Consider the following 16,555-nt stretch of genomic DNA (forward strand, 5'->3'; position numbering starts at 1 on the left):
CTACTTCTAGAGACAGGTTACTCAAGTGAGACCAACATATAGGGTTTTGTCCTTGTGGCTTTTTAATATTGGAGCATCGCAGAGTTTAATTACACTTTAAGTTCACATCAGGCTGGGAGTAATAGCAGGACGAGAAGTCAGCAGTCTGTCCCATGTGTACCAAGATTTTTTATAAATCAAGCAGCAGGCAATCCTTTAAGGAATATAAAGTGTTGAAGGGGACAAATAGAGAGTTAAGCAAAGGCCTCAGGCAGCCTCGAGTCAACGACGGGGAACATGATAGATCGGATTAGTCTTTAGACAGCCAGGATCATGGAGGTGAATCATGGCAGTACTTTACCCTCTAGTCCGACCCATGGCTCTTCAGATGGTTTGGTCTTTCCAGTTGGGGCTGATGGGAGTTGTAGTCTAAAACACCTGGAGAGCCCAATTACAGATGCCCGATTTAGTGGGGCAGTTTGGATAGATCTGTAACCATTGGAACTTTACTGTAAAACATACAAAGAAGTTATCAACATGTAACTGGTGTGCTCTGAAATATGTTCAGCAGCATACCATGCTGTGATGTTAACCTGCCTCACAAAAGGAGTTCACACAAATATGAAACTGAGATTTACACAGAGGGAAGACTGTAAGGAACTCATGGTGGCAACAGTAAAGACAGACAAGAGATCACAGTTCAAGGGTGTTTATTAAACTGTATGAATGGGTGAGAAAAACACCTGATCTAAACCTAAAGCTAAGATGGGAGCAATCTACAACCCAAGTAATAAGGCAGTCCTAATGGTGTCTTGTCAAATAAAAAGGGCCTATACTAAAAAAAGCTATTGCCAATCCTTACCCTTACCACTAAATTACAAAAGAGTGTGGGATAATGTTCACCCGAAAAGAAAGAAGAGTTCACACAATGATAAATCAGGATGGTATGGTTGGAGTCTCCCTTCCCCACTTTTTAAGCACAGGACAAGGTTGGACTTCTGAGCACAGCACACTCCTGGGCCTCTCCAGCACGAGGTTCACACATCCTTTCAACGATACCAGGACCTTCAGGGCCAAGTCTCTTCTGCAAATCTCTTGCATTAGAAGGCCTGCTGGATCAAAACAACAAACACACAAGTTCCTTCGGTGGTCTTCCACACTGGGCGATTGCTCTTCGCTCCTAGGATCGCCCTCCGCCGGGCTAGGATACTTCCTGCAACGCGGGCCTCCATCTCCCGGGTTGACTACGGCCTTTTACTCAGAATATCAATACTATCATGATGCAGGATTTACTTCTCTTAGCTTTTCCCTTGGTATTCCCTCCGTCGGCTTCACATAGAAATTCATTAACTGTGTTAAAGATGGCTAACAGTTCATGATTTGCTTCATCTCATAAGAAGAACAAGTTACTCTCTTACCTGGTAACGTTCTTTCGATGGGATGGTCTGACAATGTATTCCATATCTATGACGGGTAATGTCCACAGCTGTGCTGCTTCGGTAAAATTTTTGGCATCTGCGTCCTGCGTCGATGTCGTCGATGCGCCGTCCCCGAGGACCTCCTCCGATGGCCAACGTCACCCGATGTGATAAGTAGGACGCACGACGCCCGTAGCTCAGTTGTAGTTTTTTCCCCAGAAGTTGTGACACCAGTTTTCTGCCAGTCAGATACACAAGGGATTGCGGAACGCAAGCTGTAATCGCATAAGAAATTCTGCCGCGGGGAAAGTAGTGAGGGAGCGATATGGAATACGTCGTCGGACCATCCCATCGAAAGAACGTTACCAGGTAAGAGTATCTTGTTCTTCGAGGGGATTGGGTCCTCCGACGTATTCCATATCTATGACAGACTCCCAAAGCAGTACCAAGCAAGGAGGAGGGAAAAGAATTTAGAACACAAATTTAGCAGGCCCAATCAAATTGCGGAATAAAGGACTGTCTTGCCAAAGGCCAGATCCTGCCCTCGGATGGAATCGAGGGAGTAGTGACGTACAAAAGTATGTACCGAAGCCCAGGTGGCTGCATCACAGATGTGACGAATAGGAACACCCCTCTGCAGGGCAGTAGACGCAGCCACACCCCTGGTAGAATGGGCCCGCAAGCCAGCCGGAGGGTCCTTACCCGCCAAGCGGTAACACTCGGAGACCACCTTCGGAAGAAAGGAAGGATAAACGCGAAGGACAACCCTGTCCTTATGAAACACAGTGAAGGGTGGCTTTACTGAAAGTGCCTGTAACTCACTCACTCTGCGAGCAGAAGTAACCGCAACCAAAAACACAGTTTTAAGAGTTAACAGTCTCAAAGGACAAGAATGCAAAGGCTCAAACGGTGCACCCATAAGAAACTTAACAAGGTTCAAATCCCAACCGGGCACCAGAAAAGGTGACGGAGGGAACACATTAGTGAGCCCTTTCAAAAACTGAGAAATTAAAGGAATCTTAAAATAGGAACATTCTTCAGACGAGCGCTTAAATATGGACAGCGCCGCCAGGTAACCTTTAATGGTCCCCACTTGCAAGCCCCTGTGGGCCAAGGAAAGCAAAAAAGACAGAACCATGGGAATGTCACACTCAAAAGGATCCACATGCTTAACTCTGCACCAGCCGCAGAACTTATGCCAACAGCAACGGCACAGAGACTTTGTCGCCGGCCGTCTGGCCGAGAGCAACACCTCCAACAAGTCTTCAGGAAGGTCCCAATCCTTATACCTCAACCTTTCAGAAGCCAAGCGTGAAGGTTGAGGGATCTGACCTCTGGATGGAGAACCTGACCCCCCTCCCGTGAGAGCAGATCGTCTCGGTAGTGAAGACGACGCGGAATGCAGATTGACAAGTCGAGAAGGTCCAGGTACCACGTCCTGCGGGCCCACGCCAGAGCAATGAGGATCATCCGGGAACCGAACCTCCGTAACCTCCGCAGTACTTGCGGGATGACGGGGACTGGAGGAAACGCGTACAGCAGTGGGAATGACCACTCCACCACGAACGCGTCTCCTAAGGCTCCTTTTGGTGGAAATTCCTTTTGCACTTCCGGTTGACACTGGCGGTGAAGAGATCCACTTAAGGGGTCCCCCAAAGGGCAAAGATCTCCAGGAGAATCTCCTGAGCCAGTTCCCGCTCGTGAGAGATCGTGCTCTGCCTGCTCAGAGCGTCCGCCGTCTTGTCGTCGTCTCCGGCCAGATGAACAGCTGAGATCGAAACTTACTGCTGGATGGCCCAGAACTCGAGCTGCATCGCCTCCCTGCACAGAGGAAGTGACCCTGCCCCCACTTTTTGTTGAGGTAGTGCATGGCCACCGTGTTGTCCGTTAGGATCAGGACACTCTTTCCTCGCACAGTCGGCAGAAAAGCCTTCAGGGCTAGCCTGACGGCCCTCAGCTCCAACAGATTGATATGGAGTCTGGACTCCAACGGAGACCAACGACAGCCGACTGTCAACTCGTTGGCATGAGCTCCCCATCACGTGAGGGATGCGTCCGTCACGATCGTCACCTCCGGCCAGGGAAGCCAAAACGGGGCCCCCTTCATCAGATTGCCTTTGACGGCCCACCACAGAAGGTCCTGGGTGACCGAGGGCGGCACCTGAACAGGGTCCGACATCCTGCCAGAAGATTGCGACCACTGCATCTTGAGTGCCCACTGCAAAGATCTCATCCGCAGACGAGCCTCTGGCACCATAAGAATGCAGGATGCCATGAGGCCGAGCAACCTCAAGAACTCGAACGCCGGGAGCGTCTGGGCAAGTTGAAACTTGTGCACCATCTGCGGAATGTGAAGAGCCCTCACCTGGGGAGGAAAACGCAGCCCCAGGGATGTATTGAGCACTGCTCCGATGTACGGAAGCCGCTTTGTTGGCGTCAAATGGGACAAGCCCAGCTTGTGAAGGGAGTGGCAGGTGACGGACAGATGATCCAGGACTTGCTCGGGAAAGCTCCCCCCTGATCAACCAATCGTCCAGGTAGGGGTAGACGTGAATCCCCCCCTTTCCTGAGATGCGCTGCCCTGCCACCACCATGAGCTTGGTGAAAACCCTCGGGGCGGAGGTCAATCCGAACGGCAGGACCGAAACTGAAAGTGCGAGTCGTCAACCGCGAACCTCCGGTACGTCTTGTGCTTGGGATGGATCGGCATATGGAAGTAAGCGTCCTGGAGGTCGAGAGACACCAACCAGTACTGAAGTTGGAGTTTGTTCAAACCGCGCAAGTCCCTGAAACTTGAGAACCATCTCCGGTTTCGGAAGCACCTCAAAATATTCCTCTTTGCCTCCGCTTTCTCTCCCTCTCTCCCTTGCTAAAATCACTGAACCTGCACTGAATCTGCTACTGGGCCACTCACCGATCTCAGTCATTGGCCCAGCCACTCTTCCCTGCACTGCCTACCTGCACTACGGGACTGTCTCTGTATCCTACAGCCCATTCTCCCGGCACTTACTTTGCACTTGCCACTAGCTCGCCCTATTATTTATCTTGTATTCTACTAACCATGTACAGCACTTTTCCTCCTCTCCCCTTCCCCTTGCACTTTTCCCAGTCCCCTCTACCCTTGCACTTGCGCGATCTGAATGACACCTGGCCTAGTAGGATCGTTGTCTGTCTCCCCTTGTTCCCCCCCCACCCCCTGCCTCGTGTATAGGCGCGTTACAAATGCCATATCATATCATGGGTCTCAATCCCCAGTCTTTCTTCGAAATCAAAAAATAAGGGGAATACCATCCCTTGTTCCTCTCCGCTACAGGCACCAGTTCTATGGCGCCTTTCTCCAGCAGGGCTTGAATTTCCTGCGCAAGGAGCGGATCCGGACTCTTCAAAGAGAGGTTCCCAGGTGAATTGTCGCGAGGCCTCTGCCGAAAGGGAAGACAGTAGCCGTGGGTTATGATCTCCAGAACCCACACATCTGAAGTAATGGCACGCCACTCTACAAGATGCTGCGCCAGCCTTCCCCCAACCGGCGAACCATGGGACCTGGCCTGATGACTAAGTGGTAGCGGCTGCGGCATTGCCTGAGGGCAAAGAGGCAACAGCCCGAGCGCACTTGGCACCTCGAGTACCCTGTTTTCCACCTCTGGCACTCTTACGGTGGCCTCTTTGACTGACGGCACCTCTCGCTTTACTGAAGAACGAGTAATAGCGAAAAGGAACCACCCCTCCGTTTTAGTTCCCTAGGACGAAAAGGCAGAGGTTGTCGAACTGCAGCGCCCAACGACTTCGCTGCAGCTTTGGAGGTTTGCAACCTCTTAAGGCTCTCGTCAGCCTTGCCGCCAAAAAGATGTTCATCGTCAAAGGGCATGTTGAGGAGCCGGGACTGCACATCAGGCGCAAACCCCGACTTCCGCAACCACGCAAACCTGCGTATCACTGTGCTCGCCGCCAGGGACCGGCTGACACAATCTGCCATGTCCAAACCCGACTGAATGGCCTCACACATGGCATCCTTGCCATCCTGAACCATAGCAAGGAAACCATCCCGTTCGTCGCCTTCGGGAATATGATCAGCCGCTAATGCAACACAGTTCCAGTGAGTGTGTGTGAAACGAGACAAGGCACATACAGAGTTGGCCGCCTGAAGCGCCATACCCCCTGAAGAAAATACTTTCTTCGCCCAGCCATCAAAACGTTCGTCGTCCCTATCCAGAGAGATGGTAGGATACGACGCCTGCTTTGCCGGGGCCGTAGCCGCCTGCAACACCAAACTCTCCGGAGTGGGGAGCCTGGACAAGTAGCAGGGGTCGCTACTGGCTGGACGGTATTTTCTCGACAAAGACTTGCCCACTGCCGGGAGACTCTCCGGAGCAGTCCAAGCCGCCGCCACCCTTCTCTGCAGAGCCATATGAAACGGCAGTACCAGGTCAGTGGGGGGACCAAGATCAAGGATGTCCGTGAGATCATCCTGAACAAACTCCCCTGGGGGAGCCGACCATCCCAAGTACTTGGTGACCCGAGACATAAGGCGCCAGTACAAAGATTCGGCATGAGTACCAGGCTCCGGCCTACAAAACTCCCACCTCCGGAGAGGTGTCCAGTCCACTGGCATCATGCAGTGACTGCCTCAGGTCATCAAATTGGCCATGGCCCGAGAGAAGCTCATCAGGCACCGTAACCGGAACCAAGCCCTCATCAGAGCCCTCATCACCCTCTGAAATGTACTCTAGGCGGTGAGAGGAAGACACCTGGGGACCAAAGCTATGCCTGACCTTAGCCAGAGCCTTTCTAGGGGCTACCCCCGTGCCAGGGGCCCCTCCGACACCACCGCCTCGAAAGGCGTCAAGGGCGCCGAACGAGTCAGCGTCGAGAGAATCGGCGTCAACGTCAGCCGCAGCGCCGCCAGCACTGGCGGCGTCGACACATGCCTCGAAGCCAGCGCTCCGAGCATGTCCATCAACGACCTAGGCGCCGACAGCGACGACGACCCCCTCGAAAGCGGAGCCTCGAGAGAGGTCGACGACGACCTCGGCGCCACAGGCGTCAACGTCTTCCTCGAAGACGGCTCAGGATCACACGGTCTCGAGCGCGTCGCGGACCGGGACCTGGAACTGGCATGGCGAGAACGGTTACCCTTGTCTGAGCGGGACCTCTCCCACGAACCGTGCCGACCACCTGAGCCCTAAGGCGTGCGAGCTGACCCCACTCGGAGGCGCGGATGGACCGGTGCCCTGCGATTCAAGAATCGCCAACATCTTCTTCCCGAAGGAAGCCCATTCCTCCGGTGTCACTTGCATGGTGGGATAAGTGACCCGCCGACGGGCGGAGTCCTCAGAAGAGGACGGGGAAGGCGACCGATGCCAGCGCTTCCGGGAATGCCTCGAAGAGGCAGAGGAGTGGCGAGACCGACTCCTGGAAGGAGACCCACTCGACCTCCGACGATGACGCGGAGAGTCGCCTCTCGAATCATCCGTTGAAAGCCCCGCAGACCTCTACTTCCTGGGCTTAGACACCCTACCTACTGACAACTTCTTCTTGCGCTCCCGCAAGGCCTTGGCCGTGAGCGACTGGCAGTCGACACAGTCGTCTGTGTTGTGGGCCTCCCCGAGGCACCAGAGGCTGGCGTTGTGCGAGTCCGTTACCAACATCTTGGGCCCACAGTCCCCGCATTTCTTAAAGCCTGGACGCGGGTTGAAGACGAGGTAGACATCGTTCACGAACAGGTTTTCACAAAAACCGAACAGGTTCAAAGAACCGAGAAGAATACAACAAACTCCAAAGACTCGAGGCGTACCGAGATTCACGAAGCGAACACGTTCGCGGAAAAAACAGAACTGAGGCTCCGGGCATCGTGCGTCCTACTTATCACATCGGGTGACGTCGGCTGTCGGAGGAGGTCCTTGGGGACGGCGCATCAACGCAGGACGCAGAAAATTTTCCGAAGCAGCACAGCAGTGGACATTACCTGTCATAGATATGGAATACGTCGGAGGACCCAATCCCCTCAAAAGCGTGTTTTCCCTTCTTCTAGCTTTCTCTTGGCAATGGGTCCTTTTGTACAGGAAATTTGACGCGACCCTTGTAGGACCACTGACACCTCACGCCGCTCCTTCCTAGGGCCTTCTGGTACTTGCAGTTGCAACACAAACAAAAAAAGGTCCAGCGAGAGTCCTTTGAATGAGCACTCCAGCAGCGCCTGACCCCTCTGCAACTGGCCCTACTCTGGGCTTTCCCAAAAGTTCAAACATACACAAGTTCTTTGTTCACAAGTTTCTTGCATTCACATAATGTTGCCGATTGCAACCTTGGGCTCAACACAGTTCAGGTTTGCCATCAGCTTTCTCCAACTCACGAGCTGTGCTGAACCAGTTTGCTTGTCTCGCTTCTGGAGTCAAGGACGGTACCACGGTAGCCAGCATGCCTCCCCGCCTGTGCTATCAATGTGGGAGGTCCCCTGTGTACCGTTGACATCTGTAACTCCACACGTCAGCTGGAAATCCCGGTCTTATGTTCCCTTTTCCGGATTTATCGCAGATTCGGGTTGAAAATTGCAATCATACCTCCCTCCTTGTCGTTCTTTCAGCTTTCACTGTCTTTAGTCTCGTTTAAACTGCCATCCTGTTATAGGTGCTTCCTTGTGTGGTGGTCCTTGCTCGTAGTGTGCTCTCGTGCTCTGCCTTTTATCCCTGTGGGGAAGGTTAAGGGCTGTCAGGTGTGTGATTATTATCAATTGCCTGACTCTGTCGGACCCTTGTGTTGGAGCATGTCAGGTAAACGGCTCTGGTGTTAGTCTGTTGTCTGTCACGGTGTAAGAAAATGGTAGTGTCGGAAAAGGGGAGCGTGGGGAGTAGAGCTAAATATCTTACAGGGTAGGATGGGGAAAAGGTGTTAGGAAGGGGATACTGCGCCTCAAACTTCCGTGTACCACTTCCACTCCCCGGAAACCCCCATCCAGGTGATCCTCCCCCCACTGGTCCACCCCCAGGAACTGGATCCAATAGGGATGGCCGTGTCCTGGCCAACAGGATGACAGATCTCTGGGGACTGGCAGATGAGACACCTTCAGGTTTCTCACAAGACCGAGTCATCTACTTCTTCTAATTAAAGCATCCGAGCACCTCCCTTGTGAGCCGCTTCCCTCGCGCCAATACCATGCTCTGGTAAATAAGTAGGGTTTCCTCAAAGGCATTCACAGTCTGCTTTATTGTCCACAGAATGAGTGCTAAGCCATACGCTAATGAAGCAGACCATCTAGTAATATCGAGGGAATGACTACAACACCAACGTAACATGCCCATTGTCCTTCTGTGCTTACCTCCTGTGCATCTGTCAGGTAGGTGGTATGATCCAAGTTCTGGCTGTCAAACGTGCCACTCCAAGGAAGGAATGGGCACCTGTGTGTCACTAGCTTTTCAGTATGGGTATCTTGCGCAAAACACAAACTTCAGCTGCATGTACCCTACCTTTATGGAGATTGCAGAAGACTTGGGCATGGATGAAAGGTACCCATGATGGAGGAACAACTGTGCCAAGCTTTGCAATATTCCCAAATAAGGGCAAACAAAGCCTCAAAGATCACTTGTGATTTAGACAGGATGTAAGAGCAACCTTAAGAATTGCCTTAAAATAAACTGCTACAACGACGATGGTGGAATGCAATTCTGCAATCCATCACAGAAAAATCATTGACAACTCAACCTGAGTTGCCATCAGACCAGAAGAAGAGGATGTTGCTTATCCTGGACTGTCCAGTCATCACTGGATTAATCATTTCTAGGCATCAGGGTCTTGCCTGATGCCAGGAAATAATTTTCCAAAGAATGTCGATAGAAGCAATTGGCTGAGAGGATGGCTCAGTGGGATCGGTCTTGTCTTGGGAACAAGTCATCACGATCAACATGGGTTCAATACCCCTTGTATTAGATTTACAAAGCGCGGACTAACGCCAAAGGGATCTGGGCGCTATGTGGATCAGCAGACTGATAAACTGACAAAAAACCTAGAAAATTTCAAATAAATAGTTTTGAGAGCCTTACAGAAACAGAGATGGTCAGCGATTTCACAAAAACGGAAAGGGAGAGAATTCCACAGAATGGGGGAAGAGGACAGATGTCAGCTCGTGCCCTGCGGTACCACTGAATTCTCAAAGTTTGGGAGGCCAAAAGCAAAAGTATATCGGGAGGATAGCAGACCAGTTTGGATTGCAAATAGTCAGCACCAACCTTATGAATTGCTCTATGTGAGACAAATAATATTTTGACATTGATTCGGCCATTCACGGGCAGTCAGTGGAGCCGACGTAGTTAAGATTGGGAGTGAGTGTGTCTGGGAACATTCAGGGCTAACAGGGCTGCAGAATTAGAGGCTGGAACCCAGCATAAAGTGCAAAATTAATAACCAATTTCATTGTTTGTAATCAAATAAGGATACATAAGAAAGCAGGGGTGTAAAATATGATTGCCAATGCAGCCATCAGATTTTCGGCCGTTTCCCAGGACACACTTGCCTTACACCGTGGATGTTTTTAATTGCGTAGCTAATTTCTCTCCTAAGGTCTTTCTCATCAAACTCCATCTAGAAGAAGAAAAAAGAAGGCAAAAAAATAAAACGGAGAGAACATTGCACTGGCCTAACCCACATTTAAAAGCTAAAAACATTTGTTTTTATTATAATTTATGTTATTTCATTATGGAAACAAATCACTATGGGGTGGGTGGCCTTGAAGCAGACCATAATCTGAGCAAACCTGAAAATAGAAGCATTATATTGCATGCGTAAAATTATAATTAAGTCGACTAGCAGAGATGAGAAATGTATAGACTTTATAGGAGCCATGCAATGCAGTGTGTTCATGTGCAGAGAAGACAGCAGACCACATTTTCCCGGGACTCTGCTGTATTTTGTGGGTCCAATGCTAAATCGTTTGGAGTAAGCGATTATAACCAAACGTTAACTGCCTACAGTTGAGAGCTCTGCTACACGTTACATGCAGAGCATATGCACACTGAATAACTAAAATTACAGGCACAATGGTCTGACATGTAAAAAATGCATTCCATCAGGCTCCGTGCGCAGAGGCACTGAATGCACAACCTGTGGTATAAAATACCATGTAAATAACGCTGGAGCTTGCAACATCACGAGTGCTATGCGGAACCACCCTGTGACGACATCACGTACTTCGCATACAGCCAATAAGCGTGTCAGCAGCACCGTAAGACGGCGATCTCCTGTATTTGGAACAGAAATGGTTCCATGTGATAATGTCGCTGTGAAAAAATGACAATGAAGGCGACTTTTTCTTACGCCTAAAATTCTTTCCCCAAATATTCTGAGGGGCATAATTATATAATATCTCCAATCCTAGAATATTTCAGGAAAGTGTTTAGTTGTCTGGAGGGCACATTTTTAGGGAAATGTCACTTACATAGCAGCCATTTTCACAGCAACATTATCGCTGGATCCCAGCAATTCTCAATTAAATAAGTCTTTGCCTTGGGACAGGGTGCATTGTTTTGTTTGGCTCGCCTCTGTTACAGTGCTAATGTCTCCTTAACCCTTTAACTGCCATGGGTATTTCCCCCCAGTGCTAAGGCCTTTTTTGGTGATTTCGGTATGTGGCCATTCAATGCCTTGTAACTTTTTTGTTACATGAGATATCTCGGCCAAATTTGGCTCCTTTTTTCCCCCACATGTAGGCGGTCATAACACCTTCCAGGAATCCTAGGCTGCTGTAGGGGGGGTGAGAGAAAATAAGCAAAAAGGCCAAAAATGTTGGGTTTTTTCAAAAAATGCCAATAAAATAATGTACAAAGAAGCCTGTGGTTTTTTTCCTTGTAAGAGCTAGGAACAAATGGTTTGCTGTGCTGAGTTCCCCAATTTCCTGGCTTTCAAGAACAGTTGAGTGGAAACGAAAAAAAAATATTTTGATGTGGTTATCAACTGTTTTGTGAGAGGTAGGCGATTTTGGCCATTTTTGCCAATTGGACATGCATGGACGGAATGGAAGAAAAGCCGAATTGGAGGACAGAAAGGCATATATTTCTAAAAAGTAGACAAAATTCCAAGTTTAGGAAGGGGTGATTTGCGTAGGTCAGGCAACAACTAGGTAGGGGAAAATGCCATAGATTGGGGGAAAAGCAAGAAAATGACCAAAAAAAAAAAAAGGTATGTGTTGGACATGGTTGGCTTGGTACGGCAATGGCTTCTATGAATTTTGGCAAAAGCAATGCTCTGCTACATTCCCCTGACTCTTGCAGTTAGGAAAGCACACATTTTTTGTAGCGTTTTACAAAACAAGCAATACCACAAGCCAAACACTGAGCCATGGTACACAGGAGTTTGTGCATTCCCACCGTCCTTTTTTGGGAAATGCATGGGGTTCCCTGTTTTCCTTGCTGGCTTCGACACCCTAGGCCCAAATCTGTAGGTTGCCCATATGAACAAATTGTGCTGTGGCTAAAGGCTTGGGGTTACCAGCGGGTTACCCTTTTCCTTTTGTGCCCCCGGTAGGTGCACCCACACATTTGAGGTACCTTTTTTCGTCGCTACACCTGTGGATAGCACTCCTCCCTGGGCTCAGGCGTCCCTTCCTAAGAGCAGATATCTGGTCCCAGGGAGAGCTGCATGACATGGCACCCACTCCAGTGCGGGTGGGGGAGACGGGGTCACCACCCCGTCCCATTAGAAAATTCCCCGTCCCTTTGGGGTGCCCACAGCCCCCCCCCCTAAAATGCGTTCCACCATTTTCCATTTTTTTTCTTTGTTTACAAAACTTGCCTTGGCGCAGAGGCACATTGGTGGGCCAATCTGGCCCTGGGGTGCCAAAACCTTATTGCCTCACCCACTGGGGGGCCTGTCACCATTTTTGGGGGCCATCTCCCCCCTCACCCGAAATGGGTGGCGGAGCCACCTCATGCAGGCCTCCCTGGGCCTCCTACAAACGGCTGCGTGAGGTACACCCCCCTCCATTTGGGGTGGGGGGGAGAGGGCCCCTAAAAATGGTGGGACCAACAAGGACTCGACTATGAAGTCGATCAGTATGACCAATATCCGCCAGACGAGTATGTCAATCTCATCATGGATGACGGAGAAGCACGTGAAGCACCCAAGATACCGGTGGAAATAGGAGGGAGACAATTCTGCTTCCTAGTTGACTCAGGAGCCACCGTCAACATAATGGTAGAGAAGGAGTTTCACCAAATCCCTGACAAACAGGCCCTGGTACCATCCGCTTCCAAGATATACCAATGGGGCGCTGCAACCCCTCTACAAACAAGTGGCTCTTTCAGTTGTCGACTCATCCACGGCAACCACTCCACGACGACATGGATTCACGTCATTCGCAGTCCGACCAAAGGGAGATGCCTTCTTAGCTATAGAACTGCCTCTTGCCTAGGACTCAGACATACATGTCCAAGAGGGCGACAAAATCCACTCAAGAGAGTCAACACCTGAGACAAGAGACTGCGTGTTCAACGTCCAATCGGGGCTCACACGAATAGTCGAAAGGCACCATCATGAAGGAATTCCACTCATTTGCAAGGGCCTAGGGAAACTAAAAGGGGCGCCCGTGAAACTCCACATTGATCCCACTGTCCGACCCGTTCCACAACATCCAAGGAGGGTTGGCTTCCATCTGCAAGGCGCAGTGTCGGACGAACTCGGACAACTCCTAGAAGACGGAATAATCGAACCAGCTACGGGCCCGACCCCGTGGGTCTCCCCATTAGTAATAGTGCCAAAAGACGGAGGACGACTCAGACTCTGTGTGGACATGCGAATAGCCAACACCGCCATCCAGCAAGAACGACACCCAGGCCCAAGAACCGAGGACATGATAGTCCAACTAAACAAGTCCACTCTCTTCTTCAAACTTGACCTAAATCAAGGGTACCACCAGATGGTACTCCATCCAGAATCGAGAGGAATCACCACCTTTGCCACGCACAACAGGCTTTTCCTCTATAAGCGCTTACATTTCAGCATATCACCATCCGCAGAAATGTTCTACGAAGCCATCAGACAAATCATTCGGCCAATAAGAGGTGCACTGAACTATAGTGACGACACTCTTGTGTATGGGCGGTCGAAAGAGGAACATGACGTCGCCCTTCGTGCTACGTGCAAGGCCATCCAAGATGCAGGCCTCACCCTAAATGTTGACAAGTGCCGGTTCAGCAAAGCCAAATAAAAATTCTTAGGACACATTTTCTCTGCAGTCGGAATGACACCAGACCCCGACAAAGTTGCCACAATTTTCAACCTTCAAGAACCGAGACCAATAGCGGACGTCAGATCATTTCTTGGCATGGTAGGATACTGTGCAAGGTATATACTGCATTACACCAAAATCACCGAACCGCTCCGGAAGCTTCTCCAAAAGAACATGCTTTTCACCTGGACAACAGAATGCCAAGAAGTATTTGACACCATCAAACAATCTTTGGTGGAAGCCAGGATACTAGCCTGCCTCCCCCCCAAAGGCCACCCCCCACCCCGAGTCTGCATACTCCCAAGCAGAAAAAGAGAGCCTAGCGGCAGTCTGGGCATGTGACCACTTTCACAATAGGAAAAAGGTTTACCCTTATCACCGACACTTACACTTCCCCACAACTACGTGGCGTAATAAAGGTGGACAATGAGACCATCCCCAGCCCTACACATCCACCTGTTGTAATAAATGCTGCGGACGACGACGACGGTGAGTATTTCTTCCGTCTGCTTTTCCTTTGTCCCCAATCTTGATGTAAATCTGTATGATTGAAGTATGGATGACTGGGAAAGTGTGATGTGGGTGCTGCAAGCTTCTTGGTGCTCTGGTGCAGAGATGGATGCAGATCTTGCCACCTCAAGGTGCAGACGTCAGAAAACATAAGCTTCTCCTAAAGGTTAGGAGGAGATAGGCTGACTGATGCCCTGCTCACTCATTGAATGTCTTGTCCTCGCCCCTTGCTTTTAAACCCCTCTCCCAACCTGGGCTATCCTTGTTCTTTGGCCACTGTACACCGTGTTCAATGGGTGGAGCCACTTCTCCCCAGTAGTATATGCGTCTTTGTGAGGCCCTGCTGTTCTCGATGTACTCTTCATATCATGGCTTGAGTTTTGTTGCGTTTATACTGTTTGCTTCTACCAAAGGCCACACCCTAATAGCTCAGGGCTAAAATACAAAACGATGGATAATTGGCAAGTGATTCTATGCGTCTACTGGCTGGCAGCACACTCAATCTGTTCGATAATTTATGATACAAATGTTAGGACTTGGTCAGAACTGTTAGAAACGGCTCCTCCGATGCAGTAAAAGATGCACCTTCCTTGCTCACCTGCACGGTGGTGGTGAGGATTCGTGTAGGGATTTTCCTAGACCTTGTGTGTAGAATTCATTAAGATCAATGCACACCTTAGTTGCAAGGCTTCTCTGATGGAGATGTTGTCGAGCAGTCAAGGATCTAATCCCAATAGATGATTGGGCGGTGATTGGACTGGAGCAAAGGCACAGTAAGGGATTGCCCAGACAGGATATGTATTAAATGTACTTTTTTATATAGCTTTAGCTGAAATTGTTATGCAGTTTGTTATAGGTGAATAGCCTTTTGGGGACGTTTTTGAGAGCAGTGGATTAAAAATTCAGGAAAGCAGTTTGAAGGTTGTCTTGCAGTGGTTTTGAGAACTTAGTCAAAACTCGCTCTAGGAAAGCATTTCTGGCTTTATTCGCGTCTGGAGAGAGTATGCTGAAAAGCTAGTCACCAGAAGCTCAAATATACCAGTAGTGCATAGTGTGGTAAACCTTGGCTGACCCTCTGACTTGAGCTGGACCCCTGGAGTTCCGGAAGCTTCTCAAAACTCTGCTTTGCCTCCCTCTCCTGCTAATCCCCACCCTGCCGTTGAGACTGGCTCCTGGTCCTTCATGAATCTCGCAGGTTACCCGGCCCTTTACCCAGTCGACGCCAGCACTGCCCTTTGCAAGGCCCCCTGCCTGGTGGCTGTGCATCAGTCTTGGGATTACTCCACCCAAGCACTTAGCGAGTGATCTCCCCCACACCTCACTCCCCTTGGCAATGCCCTTCCGGGCTCCCACCAGCACTTGCCCATACCTTCTTCCACTCCCCCGCACTTCTCTTCACTGCATTTGAACGTCCGAATGTCACAAGGCCAAGTAGGACCATGATTATATTTACTCTTGCCATTATTTACTCACCTTGTGCCCTCCCCACTTTGCTTTGCGGTGCCTCAAAACCACATTTGTTGTGTAGGTGCCTTTTTTAAATGCTGTGAAAGAGCCAAGAACCTTCACTCCTGCAGCGGATCTAACCCCGGGTGGTAAACCCTCAATACTATATGGGGTGGGAGAGAGTCCCTACACGTCAGTAAAGTGAATTAAACAGTTACATTTAAATCGGATAAACCCAAAGAGCATTTCTTGGATCGGGCTGTGGGGATGTAGGTTAAGCAATACCCAGAGGGTCCTGGAAATGTGAGAATGGCTTACTTTTTGAGGATTTTAAACAGAGTACTAATTCTACCCCACTGGTGCTGTAGTAGCAACCAATCCCAGGTAACTTCAAAGGAGACCCTCTTGAAGATCTCCAGGTAGCCAGCTGGAGAATGGTGGATGCCACCCAAATGCCCCCTCCCCCACACATAGCCCCCGCCACCCCACAGTGAACACTGGACTAAAGTCGATCTGCCTAATCCCCAATGCTCTTTGGGGGACCCACAGTGGACGGACTCATGAAATCTGAATCCTCGCTGAACGCCTACTCCTAATCCGCAAGCAAAAAGTCAGAAGTTGCTGTGGTCATGAAAAAGGAGACGCTGGTTGCAGTCGTGCTAGTGGTGCCCATTGCTTTTCTTTGGGCACACAGTTAAGCTGCAAGCCTCTGGTTGGAGCTAAAAGAAGCAGTTGCTTAGTCTTGCTGTGAAGATTGTGGGTGTGCAGGTCCATAAGGAGGACACTGTTGGTATGCTGGTCGATGGACCATGTAAAGCGGAACCAGGTCCTGGGCGCCCGTGCCGCCACTGTGCGGCCTTGACGGGCACATCTGTGCAGGGGGTGGGGGAGGGGGGGTCATCAGTTACTTTGCAGGTAAGAACGATGTAACAGTTGTAGGTCTCGCTCAAAAGTTGACACCTGGACGTGATCTTGATGATTTATATCAAAT

The 16,555-nt window shown here is 50.1% G+C and overlaps 1 protein-coding gene across 3 annotated transcripts in view; it reads right to left on the reverse strand.

Annotated features, from left to right (window-relative positions):
• DNM2 (dynamin 2) overlaps nt 1-16,555 on the reverse strand; it is a 1,516,513-nt gene that overhangs the window by 678,824 nt on the left and 821,134 nt on the right. For all 3 annotated transcript variants that reach the window (XM_069604271.1, XM_069604270.1, XM_069604269.1), the window contains exon 9: nt 9,901-9,968. In XM_069604271.1, coding sequence (XP_069460372.1) covers nt 9,901-9,968 — 68 coding nt within the window. The remainder of the gene's footprint in view (nt 1-9,900; nt 9,969-16,555) is intronic.

The sequence above is a fragment of the Ambystoma mexicanum genome, chromosome 3q, assembly GCF_040938575.1.
Source record: "Ambystoma mexicanum isolate Mex_15411 chromosome 3q, UKY_AmexF1_1, whole genome shotgun sequence".
In the NCBI taxonomy this organism is placed as follows: domain Eukaryota; kingdom Metazoa; phylum Chordata; class Amphibia; order Caudata; family Ambystomatidae; genus Ambystoma; species Ambystoma mexicanum.